Raw genomic sequence first — 10,991 nt, forward strand, 5'->3', positions numbered from 1 at the left:
TTCTGCCCAGAGGGTGAAGGGTCACCAATTCTGATAAATTACCTCCCTCTTGGACTTAAATTCCTCATCTGTGAAATAAGTTCATTAACATGGAAGGAATAATTTCCTTCCAACATTTATAGTTTGTGGTTGTGTGTCTCAGTCTTTTAAAACCCGTGACATGGGTTAGATGTTTTTTAAGCACAAAACAAACTAAAGGAAAACCTCCCTTCCCTTCCCTCTATGGCTTGTCCCCTGTTTAAAATAAGACTTGCTAATATTACTTATCTCCTGCTTCATGTGCATGCTAAGTCACTTCAATCATGTCTGACTCTTTGTGACCCTATGGACTGTAACCCACCAGACGACTCTGTCCACAGGAGAGATTCTGGGATTCTCCAGGAAAGAATACTGGAGTAGACTGCCATGCCCTCCTCCAGGGGATCTTCCTGACCCAGAGATCTAACCCACATCTCTAACATCTCCTGCACTGGCAGGCAAGTTCTTTACCACTAATGCCACCTGGGAAGCCCAAGGCATTTTAGTGTATAGATTTTCTAATTCAACCCCCTGACAACCTAAAAGTAGGAACTATTACTAGCCTCAGTTTACAAGTAGGGAGACCAACTGAGAGATTCAGTATCTTGGCCAAGTTAATAAGTGATGAAGCCAGGATTGGAACTACAATTTGATACTACAGACTGTGCTCTTAACTATTATGTTATATAGCCACACCAACTTCTACATCTTTGATATACTCCCTACTGGTCAAAGTTCTGACTCCACTTACAAAAAAAAAGGAGAGAGAGAGAAAGAACGAAAAAAACTTTTTGGGTATGACTATTTTTATTTCCCACATACAAAAAAGTATAAGGCTCAATATGCTTTTTAAAATTACACAACCGTCCTCCCCACTCCAGCCCCACTTGTCTGACCCCTTGAGCTCAGATTTCAAAGTCAGTGTTTTAAGGAGCTTGAAGCCAAATCATCAGTGCTACATAAGGCTGGAGGAACTGGGTACTGGTTGGGAAGAAAGGGCTGATTGTACCAGTGGTCATGGCTTGTCTCTTTTAGTCTATCCCATCATGGGATTGAAAAATGTGGTTCAGTTCAGTTCAGTCGCTCAGTCGTGTCCAGTTCTTTGCGACCCCATGAGTCGCAGCACGCCAGGCCTGCCTGTCCATCACCAACTCTCGGAATTCACTCAGACTCACGTCCATCGAGTCAGTGATGCCATCCAGCCGTCTCATCCTCTGTCGTCCCCTTCTCCTCCTGCCCCCAGTAGGAAGTGGTTGTTACCGGAGGGCAGAGGGAAAGTTTCCAGCCCCACTGAAGACGGGTGCTGGTGGGGCTCTGAGTGAGTTCACAGATGCACTTCCTCTGCCCAGTTATTTTTGGTCTCTGTGACCTGTAGGTTTCCTGTTAGTGGGAACAGAAGGGACAGGAACAAGTTCCCATTACAGAAATATATGCCAGGAATCCAACAGCCCATTCTCCTCTTTCCTTGGCCTCTGAACCCTCTCCATCCAGGCATCTAGATTTAACCTTATCTCATAATCGCTCTACGCCCCCTACCCCCGCCCCGCGTTTCAACTCCTGGACCCCTTATTAAATATGTTTTCCTCTCCTGAACCAGCTTATCCACCATCAACCCCCACGGACTCCTTACGTGCGCATCTCTGTGCAGAAGCCCGATGAAATTAGCCCACTAGGTGGACAGGGGACCGAAGCTGCAGCAGTGCACACTCCTGGGTCACGTGGGGCCCAACTATTTGGCCTCCGAAAGTCCCCTCTCCACGCATGCGCCCCATTCGTTGTTCAGTAGAGGACGGGTTCTAAACTCCGCCCCGCCTCTCTGGCTCCGCCCCCTGATGAGGAGTCCCGAGTCCTTATTGGTGAGCTTCGGACAGGGATGCAGACCCTGGCTGGCCAGGTGTAACACTTTCAATGATAAAATGGATAATCCACCTGGGGACGGGCGCACCTCAGGGGTGGGGCCCAGTTCAGCCCCCTCCCCAGTCTGTCCCGCCCGGGCCTCGACTCCAAATTTGAAGCCAGCGGAGCCACGCCCCCCGGCGCTGAACGTGGGGGCCAGCTCGGGCCTAGTCTCCCCATTATAATCTCCCCCACTAGGGGAGAAGCGCAGGCGTCTCACGCAGCCTCTCTGCAGCTTTCAAGCCCTCGTTGGTACTTTCCTCTCTGCCACCCTCGCCTCTCTGGCGCGGCACCGAGCTGTCTGGCTGGGTGGGTGGGCAGAGGTGGAACGACCCGAGCTCCGCTCCCGAAGGGGCTTAAAGAGGCAGCCCTGTTACCACCCCGATGGCTTATAGGGCCGAGCCCCCCGACGGGGGCTGGGGATGGATGGTGGTGCTCTCAGCGTTCTTCCAGTCGGCGCTGGTGTTCGGGGTGCTCCGTTCCTTCGGCGTCTTCTTTGTGGAATTTGTGGCGGCGTTTGAAGAGCCGGCCGCGCGAGTCTCCTGGATCGCCTCCATAGGAATCGCGGTGCAGCAGTTCGGGAGTGAGTGCTGCGCCTAGGTCCGGAGTCCTGTGTCCCTCGACCCTCGGAAGGGAGTGGGGGATACCGGGACAGTAAAGGACTTGGGGAGGGAAGCGGTGCTGGAGAAGGACGCCTGAGATTTTCTCGCAGAAATCTTCCTCTTCTTCAGGTCCAGTGGGCAGTGTGCTGAGCACGAAGTTCGGTCCCAGGCCTGTGGTGATGACCGGGGGTATCCTGGCTGCACTGGGGATGCTGCTCGCCTCCTTTGCTACCTCCCTGACCCACCTGTACCTGAGTATTGGGTTGCTCTCAGGTGAGACCCTGAGCAGGGCCAGTGAGTCAAAACCTGAGTCTTTTTGGCCTCAGGACTTTTACCTTCTTCCTGCTCCTTCCTAAAGACAGGGGAATCTCTCAGAGAAAGTTTTAGCTAGCACCTCTGCCTGGAAGGGAATTCTTAACAGAGGTAACTAAAGTGATAAACAGGTTAGGGGAGATCAGGAAATTCAAAGATTCAAGGCAAGAACTGGTGGAACTGGAATGTAAAGGAATGAATTACTGTAAAGTTGTGTAAGATACTGTGGCCGTAAAATAAACATCATTATCCTATTTACAGATGCAGAAAGTCTTTAAAGCTTATGCAATTTGGCAAATGAAGTTCACACAGCCAGCAATGGTAGAGCCCAGGTCTAACTGCAAAGTTCTGTGGTAGTGACTTTACAAACAGTGTCTCTAAGCTTCCAGAGTCTGCTAAGTTATATTACCTCCATTTTGCAGATGAGATTGAAGTCAGGAGGTTAAGGTACACAAGGTCATACAGCTAGAAAGTATCGAACCAGGGTTGTGATTTAGGCCTGTGCTCCACTTTGTTGCTGGGCAGTGTTGGGATGACTGGGTGTTTGAATTCCTTAAGGGGTCCTCAACCCCCACTTCTTCCTTTTTGACAGGATCTGGCTGGGCCTTGACCTTCACTCCAACCCTGGCCTGCCTGTCCCGTTACTTCTCTCGCCGGCGATCCCTGGCCACCGGGCTGGCACTGACGGGCGTGGGCCTCTCCTCCTTTGCTTTTGCCCCACTCTTCCAATGGCTGCTCAACCACTATGCCTGGCGGGGGGCCCTACTGCTGGTGTCTGCCCTCTCCCTTCACTTAGTGGCCTGCGGTGCTCTTCTCCGTCCACTCTCCCTGGCTGAGGACCCTGTCGTGGGTGGCCCTGGGGCCCAGATCACCTCCCTCCTGTGTCACGGCCCCTTCCTCCGTTACACCATTGCCATCACCCTGATCAACACTGGCTACTTCATTCCCTACGTGCACCTGGTGGCCCATCTTCGGGACCTGGGTTGGGACCCGCTGCCCGCTGCCTTCCTCCTCTCGGTGGCGGCTATTTCTGACCTCGTGGGGCGTGTGGCTTCTGGGTGGCTAGGCGATGCTGTCCCAGGGCCTGTGGCAAGACTCCTGATGCTCTGGACCACCCTGACTGGGGTGATACTGGCCCTGTACCCTGTGGCTGAGGTGCCCACTGGCTTGGTGGCCCTGACTGTGGCCTATGGCTTCACATCAGGGGCCCTGACCCCAGTGGCCTTCTCCGTGCTGCCTGAACTGGTGGGGACTGGAAAGATATACTGTGGCCTGGGACTGGTACAGATGGTAGAAAGCATCGGGGGGCTTCTGGGGGCTCCTCTGTCAGGTAAGGGGAATAGGATTTCCAGGTGGGCCATGGCTGCTGTGTTTTACCATGCGGGGGGTGGGGGGGAGGGGAATTGACATAGCATATGTTAATACTGCCCTCTGCCATGGAAGATACACAGCCCATATAGTCAATCACAGCAGCCTTGAAACACGTCTGGGGGAAAGAAACTGGGGCTGTGGAAAGATTACGAGGACCTCTGAGGCACCCTTGGCAGTGTACCTACAGCTGGGGTTTTCAGAGGATTCCGCCAGACATAGCATGCTAGTGCCTGCCTTTTCCCTTGGCCCACTGGGCCCCAGGCCAGGGGCCTGAGCCCTCTGGTCAAAGATCCCCACGCTTCAGAAGCCAGAACCTTCAGACCCTTAATGTTTTCCTCTAACTATTAACTGAAGGCATGGAAGAGAAAGAAAGGCACAGGTGTGGCTGACTCAATCTGTATCCCCAAATCTGGGGATGCCCTAAACTGGCTAGTTTGGCAGTCCTTTCTGAAGGCAGGAAGGTGGTTGAAGTGACATTTTGAGGGCCCTTGGGAAACCAGAGTTCTCACGCTTACCCAGTCTGAACTCTTCCAAGATGATGGGTTAAGGATCATTTTCATCCCTCCACCCCAAAATGTGTCAGAGCCATCAGTCCCAGGAAACAGATCACCCATGTGTATTCTTTTTCTCTTTTGAACCTAGGCTACCTCCGGGATGTGACAGGCAACTACACAGCTTCTTTTGTGGTAGCTGGGGCCTTCCTTCTGGCAGGAAGTGGAGTTCTCATCACTTTGCCCCACTTCTTCTGCGTCTCAGCTCCTACCTCCAAGCCCCAGGACCTTGTAACAGAGGCACTGGATACCAAAGTCCCCCTGCCTGAGGAGGGGCTGGGAGAGGATTGAACTCCAAGAAGGGGCAGACAGACCCACAAAACAAGAGGTTGGTGGCTCCAGGTCTTCTCCTGCCCCATCTTGGCACCCAGAGAACCACAATGCCTTAAGCATCTTGATCTGCACCCCCTCCCTGCCCCTCAGAGCAGGCGTGGGGCTCCTGCAATGTGTGTGCCAACCCTTTGTATTTTCTCGAGGATTCTTGTCTCTTGTTTGCTCCCACAACTTTTTCTGAAGGATCCAGGAGTTCAGCCTACTCCACTGAGCTGTGAATCAACTGTGGAAAATCAAAGGCCAAGATACTTCTCATAGTTTTTTTTACATGTGATCTCTAATGTTGCCCTCCTTGGAAAAGATCTGTCTTTGGGATAAAACTGAATAAGAAAACTGGACAAAACTCAGAACCTCAGAAAGTGCTTGGGCCCATAAGCCTGAGTGGGCTGAATAGGGTCAGACTGGGGAGTGGAGGGGAGGTATCCAGGACCTCTGGTGACCCAGAGCATTTAACCCTGGAGTCTGCTCTCTGGACCACAGTTTCTCCCACTTGCCCACAGACTTCCCTCTTTCCCACTCTCCCCTGTAACTTAGAAATTAAGAAAATGGTGTGAGATATGGGGGAGGGGTGCTAGTTTGGAAGGGAGAGATAAAGCTAAGAGAGAAGTCTGAGATGCTTGTATTTTCCTCAGGCCAGTAAAGGGGGACTGAAATGCAGAAAGACTTATCTGGGAAATGAGGAAGGGGCAGCTAGCACTCATGAGCACCCCTCTGCCTCCAACAAACCTGAAGCAGACAGACAGGGAGTGCCTCAAAGGTTTCCTGTTATAATGGCAAAGAGAAATGGACTGACAGGATAAACACCCCGCCTGCCATGGCTTAGGGGGATCCTGTTCCCATCAACCAGCTTCTCTGGATATCTTAAGCAGACTGTTTGCAGCATAGATTGCCTAACAATTGGAGCTTGCAGGAAAAGCAGATAAAATGTCTTTATTGGGGGAGGGGCTCAACAAGTGGTGTCCAGAGTGGAGTGAGGGTCTCCCGGGGAGAGCAGGGCAACCTGAGGGACCGGGAGCAGCTCCCCCATCTCAGGGGGTGGAGTGCCTGGACGTGAGGCCGGACGGCAGGAGGGCAGCGCCTTGGGCAGCCCCAAATAGACGAAGCTGCCAGAGAGGACGAAAGAGCCACACGTGAGGAAGGAGGCGGTGAAGTCTCCGGTCTCATCCCTTAGGAAGCCTGAGAGGAGAGGGAAAGGAACTTAGAGGCCTGGGTCCCCAGATGCAGGTGGGGGGTGAGGGTGGCGAGAGGATCTGCTGGCTCTGGCCCTTACCTGACAGGGGAGGGCCTAGAAGCCCCCCGAGGCTCAGCAACATCATCACCAGACCGGTGGCCTGTACCACATTTCCGATGCCCACCAGCTCCGGGAGCACACAGAAAATCAACGGGGCGTAACTTCCAGCGCTCAGGCCGTAGACCCCAGCCGCTGCCAGCAGGGGGCCCCCCCAGCTGTCCTCGTTCCCCACCACGGGCACCAATCCCACCGCCAGCAGCCCCAGGCCTGTCAGAGCCCCGAATACCGTCAGCAACCGCGGGAGGGGCACCCAACCCTGGTCCGCCAGCCACCCGCAGAGGAGCCGAGCGCCAATATCCCCCACCGCAGCCGCCGCCACCACCAGCGCTGCCCCATACCCGCCCAGGCCCCGATCTAAAGCGTGAGGAGCCAAGTGCACGTAGGGGATGAAGTAACCGACCCCCACTAAGGCCGTTCCTAGTGTCAAAACTAGGAAGGCCCGGTGTCTGAAGAGACCGAGGCCGAGGGCAGCTAGAGGGCTTCGGGGTAGGGCCAGGGGGTCTCCAGGAAGCGCCAGGGGTCGTAGCAGGGCGCCACAGGGGGTGAGGTGGAGGGTGACGGCTCCGAGGAGGAGCAGGGAGCCCCGCCAGCCAAAATTATCAAGGAGGAGCTGCAAAGCAGGCGCCAGGAGCAGCGAGGAGGCCCCGTTGCCCGTGAGTGCCAGCCCCACGGCCAAGACTCGACGGCGGGAGAAGTAACGGGAGACGGTCCCCAGGGCAGGGGCGAACACCAGCGCCCAGCCGGAGCCTGCGAATGGATAGGACCGGGTAAAGACAGAAACCAGGGTTGTCAGGCCCTGCCATCCTAGCTCCGTTTCTCGTTTCTCGCAGGAGGCCCCCGCCCTCTCGGCTTCCCTACCCGACAAGCTCCTATCTCCACCATCACCCCCTTAAGAACCCGGGTATCCCTCTCCCCTCACCAGCAAGGACGCCCAGGCCAAGGTAGATGTGCAGCAGACTGTGGGCGAAAGCCGAGAAGACGAAGCCGAGCGAGGTGAGGACGCCCCCAACCATCACGACGGGGCGCGCCCCCCAGCGGGTGCTCAGGGCACTGCCTACTGGGCCTGGAAGGGGGCGGAGTCAAGGGAAGGCACGCCCCCTGGACCCCCAAACTCGCTCGAACACTTCTCATTGGCTGTTTTCCTGGCCTAAACTTCTCCCCCGCCTTATAGCAACACCACCACCACCAGCCTGCCCCGCTTCATCTCAAGGCCCATTCAATTCTAGAACTTAGAATTTTAAATTCGACCTAGGTCTGAAGGTCGAACTCTAAGGGTCGACTTGTCTTAGGTTGTTTGTTAACTAGTCAAGTGTGTCCTCTACCACTGCTCTCACGGCACTTCCCCCCACCCCAGTTCCTACCTCCCACCTCGGGGCCCCTCCTCACTGGCTGCCTGCTGCACTGCCAGGGCCAGGGCGCTGACCCACGCCGTCTCCTGAGCGTTTCGGTCAAAATACTCCGCGAAGTCAGGGAAGGCGAGGCCCAGGGAGCGTAACACCCCGTAGGAGAGCCCATTCACCGCGAACCCTGCGGCCGCCACCACCCAGCCCCAGCCCCCGTCCGGGGGTCCGGTTGGCTTGGGGGTCATCATCTCCTGGGGAAGGGGGAACATCTATCAGAGAAGTAGCCACGTCTCTGTCTCCTTTATGGATCTTAGCATACCTGAGATCCAGCCCTGAGCACCACAGGACGGAGGCGAGGAGGGGGTGGGCGGGAGGGCGGGGGGGGGGCGGTGTTCAGGCCTAGGGCTAGAACTCCAGGTCCGCGCCGTACAAGAGCGGGATAACAGCCAGATCCCCCAATTCTGAGACTCCCCCTCCCACACACACCAGGTTCCCCTTACCCGACCTCTCTGGGCGGTCCGGGGGAGGGGAAGGGCGAAGAAAGGCTAGGCCCGGTTTTCTCCCCGCTTCCCCAGAGGGCGGGGCCTTAGAGGGGAGCAAATGCAGAGATGGAGCCCAACTTGGACCGGCTCTCAAGGTAAACAGAGAGCGCCACAGGGCGCCTGAGCCACCTGGGACGCGCGGGCGGGGGGATGGGGAGTGTCGAGGGCGGGGGCGAGCTGAGACAGCCAATCCACCGAGCCGAGTCCCACGCGGATTGAATTATCCATTTACACCCCCAATCCCGAGGAAGGGAGGGGCGAGGAACGAACACCTCCCCGCCCATGCCCACGCACCTGCAGCTGGCTGCGCACCCGGGAGATGCATGGATTGCAATCGCCAGCCTCCCCAACGTTGGTAGGCAACGCACGGAAATAGTGTCCTCCCAAAGCCTGAGGGGATGAGCAGCTCCAACGTTCTCAGGGAACGTTGCTGGAGAACCTGGTAAACCTCGGGTGTCAAATCACAGACCAGTACATGTTGCGTGCTCAACGACAATACGCCCTCCAGGACAGAGCAGAAGGAAGAGGACTTCCTTGTGATGGGCCAGGGACATATACACGTCATGTTGCATCTTCACAATCACCCTGTGAAAAGGTGTTCCCTCCATTTTACAGATGAAGTCACTGAGACTTAGAGAAGTTATGTGATTTGCCCGAGTCGCCAAACTTAAAAAAAAGAAAGAAAGAAAGAAAGTAAGAAAAATATTTGAGTCTGGGTCTGTCCAACTGTGGAACCATCCAAGAACAGACCTACTACTGAAATAGAATCTGCCACCACGGAGGGAAACGGCCTGGAGACAATTTGATGCCAAACTGACCTGGAAATGGTAGATTGATTCTGAGCTAGGGGTTTCTGGGGCTAGAAAGGATTCTTGGGATCAGAATCCCTGAAGATTTAGATGGGAATTTTAAAAACAAAGTAAGAAATCCGAAAATTGAACCCAGGTATTGATTTCTTGGAAAAACTTTCCTTTTTACATTAAGATTGATTTACTTTGAATCAAGGGTTTTGTTCTCTCCTTTATTAAACAACAGAGAAAACCTGGCAGTTTACATTACTGTTTGGCCGACAGCCACATTACCCAACAGCCACATGGTGGCAGTGTTTCCTAATTGTTGAGAAACTCTCTGCAAATAAGAAACAGCACTATTCATGCCTGGAGAATCCCATGGACCTAGGAACCTGGAAGGCTACGGTCCATGGCGTTGAAAAGAGTCAGACGCAACGAATGACTGAGCACACACACACGTTTTACTGTGTAAGAATTACATCTCAATAAAGCTGATTTTTAAGGTTAAAGAAATCTTAGATTGGTGAGGATGTAGAGAGAAAGAAACACTTAGCACTGTGGATGGAAATGTAAACTGGTATAGCCAGTATATGGAAGTGCCTCAAAATATTAAAAATAGAACTGCCATGCTGTGCTGTGCTTAGTCTCTCAATCATGTCTGACTCTGCAACCACATGAACTGTAGTCCAGCAGGTTCTTCTGTCCATGGGGATTCTCCAGGCAAGAATACTAGAGTGGGTTATCATGCCCTCCTCCAAGGGATCTTCCCAATCCAGCGATAGAACCCAGGTCTCCTTCATTGCAGGCAGATTCTGTACAGGCTATCAAAGAGGTATCTGCACTTATGTCTTCATTGGAGCATCATTCACAATAGTCAAGATATGGCAAGAACCTAAGTGTCTATCAATGAATGAATGTATAAAGAATAATATAATACTCCATTAGTTTGTTGTCCAGTGGCTAAGTCTTGTCCAACTCTTTGTGACCCCATGGACTGAAGCATGTCAGGCTTCCATGTCCTTCACTCTCTCCCAGAGTGTGCTCAAAATTTTGTCCATTGAGTCAGTGATGCTATCCAACCATCTCATCCTCTTTCACCCCCTCCTCCTCCTGCCCTCAGTCTTTCCCAGTTTCAAGGTCTTTTCCAATAACTCAGCTCTTCACATCAGGTGGCCAAAGTATTAGAGCTTCAGCTTCAGCATCAGTCCTTCCAATAAATATTCAGGATTGATTTCCTTTAGGAATGACAGGTTTGATCTTGGCCAAGGGACTCTCAAGACTCTTCTCCAACACCACAGTTTGAAAGTATCAGTTCTTTGGTGCTCAGCCTTCTTTATGGTCCAACTCTCACATTTATACATGACTACTAGAAAATAGTATATATGATCTATATATCATATATACCTATATATAATATTCTACCATATAGCCAATATATATTGTGCATTCTGAGGAACTTCAGTCATGTCTGACTTTTTGCGACCCTATGGACTGTAGCCCAACAGGCTCCTCTGTCCATGGGAATCTCCAGGCAAAAATACTGGAGCAGATTACCATGTCCTTCAGGGGATCTTCCCAACCCAGGGATGGAACCTGCATCTCTTACGTCTTGTGCATTGGCAAATGGGTTCTTTACCACTAGTGTCACCCAGGAAGCCCATATCCAATATATACATAAAGGTATGTATAAAATGACAGCATATTATTCAGCCTTGTGAAAGAAGGAAACCCTGCTATTTGCAACAACATGAATGGAACTCAAGAGCATTTATAGCAAGTACTATAAGCCAGATAGAGAAGGACAATACAATATGGTATCACTTATCTGCAGAATCATTAAAAAAAGACAGAAAGTGGAAAAGTGGTTGCCAGGGGCTGGGGGTTGGAAGGGAATAGGAAGAGGTTGGTAAAAGGGAACAAACTTTCAGTTATAAGATGAAT

At 52.8% G+C, this 10,991-nt stretch overlaps 2 protein-coding genes across 5 annotated transcripts; one reads left to right on the forward strand and one right to left on the reverse strand.

Annotated features, from left to right (window-relative positions):
* LOC102180151 (monocarboxylate transporter 13) lies at positions 1,886–5,687 on the forward strand. 2 transcript variants are annotated; one of them, XM_018064520.1, is made up of 4 exons: positions 1,886–2,497; positions 2,646–2,789; positions 3,421–4,158; positions 4,842–5,687. In XM_018064520.1, exons 1-4 carry the CDS (start codon positions 2,299–2,301, stop codon positions 5,039–5,041), a joined length of 1,281 nt encoding a protein of 426 aa, XP_017920009.1. In that variant the 5' UTR covers positions 1,886–2,298; the 3' UTR covers positions 5,042–5,687. The 2 variants fall into 2 exon arrangements, with proteins under 2 accessions (XP_017920009.1, XP_017920011.1); XM_018064522.1 differs by having other exon boundaries at positions 2,405–2,514; positions 4,842–5,430.
* On the reverse strand, positions 5,986–8,361 carry SLC16A11 (solute carrier family 16 member 11). 3 transcript variants are annotated; one of them, XM_018064518.1, is made up of 5 exons: positions 8,223–8,361; positions 7,761–7,968; positions 7,294–7,437; positions 6,354–7,121; positions 5,986–6,259 (listed from the first exon to the last, which is right to left on the reverse strand). In XM_018064518.1, the coding sequence occupies exons 2-5, from the start codon at positions 7,963–7,965 to the stop codon at positions 6,030–6,032; spliced, it is 1,347 nt and encodes a 448-aa protein (XP_017920007.1). In that variant the 5' UTR covers positions 7,966–7,968; positions 8,223–8,361; the 3' UTR covers positions 5,986–6,029. The 3 variants fall into 3 exon arrangements, with proteins under 3 accessions (XP_017920007.1, XP_017920006.1, XP_017920008.1); XM_018064517.1 differs by having other exon boundaries at positions 8,218–8,361; XM_018064519.1 differs by having other exon boundaries at positions 7,736–7,968; positions 8,218–8,361.

The sequence above is a fragment of the Capra hircus genome, chromosome 19, assembly GCF_001704415.2.
Source record: "Capra hircus breed San Clemente chromosome 19, ASM170441v1, whole genome shotgun sequence".
Lineage (NCBI taxonomy): Eukaryota > Metazoa > Chordata > Mammalia > Artiodactyla > Bovidae > Capra > Capra hircus.

Coding starts and splice junctions, on each gene's coding strand:
- LOC102180151 (XM_018064520.1), top strand. CDS start 2,299: ATGGCTTATAGGGCCGAGCCCCCCGACGGGGGCTGGGGATGGATGGTG. Junction 2,498..2,645: donor CGCGGTGCAGCAGTTCGGGA/GTGAGTGCTGCG, acceptor CCTCTTCTTCAG/GTCCAGTGGGCAGTGTGCTG. Junction 4,159..4,841: donor TCTGGGGGCTCCTCTGTCAG/GTAAGGGGAATA, acceptor TTTTGAACCTAG/GCTACCTCCGGGATGTGACA.
- SLC16A11 (XM_018064518.1), bottom strand. CDS start 7,965: ATGATGACCCCCAAGCCAACCGGACCCCCGGACGGGGGCTGGGGCTGG. Junction 7,122..7,293: donor TGGCCTGGGCGTCCTTGCTG/GTGAGGGGAGAG, acceptor ATCCATTCGCAG/GCTCCGGCTGGGCGCTGGTG. Junction 6,260..6,353: donor TCTAGGCCCTCCCCTGTCAG/GTAAGGGCCAGA, acceptor CTCTCCTCTCAG/GCTTCCTAAGGGATGAGACC.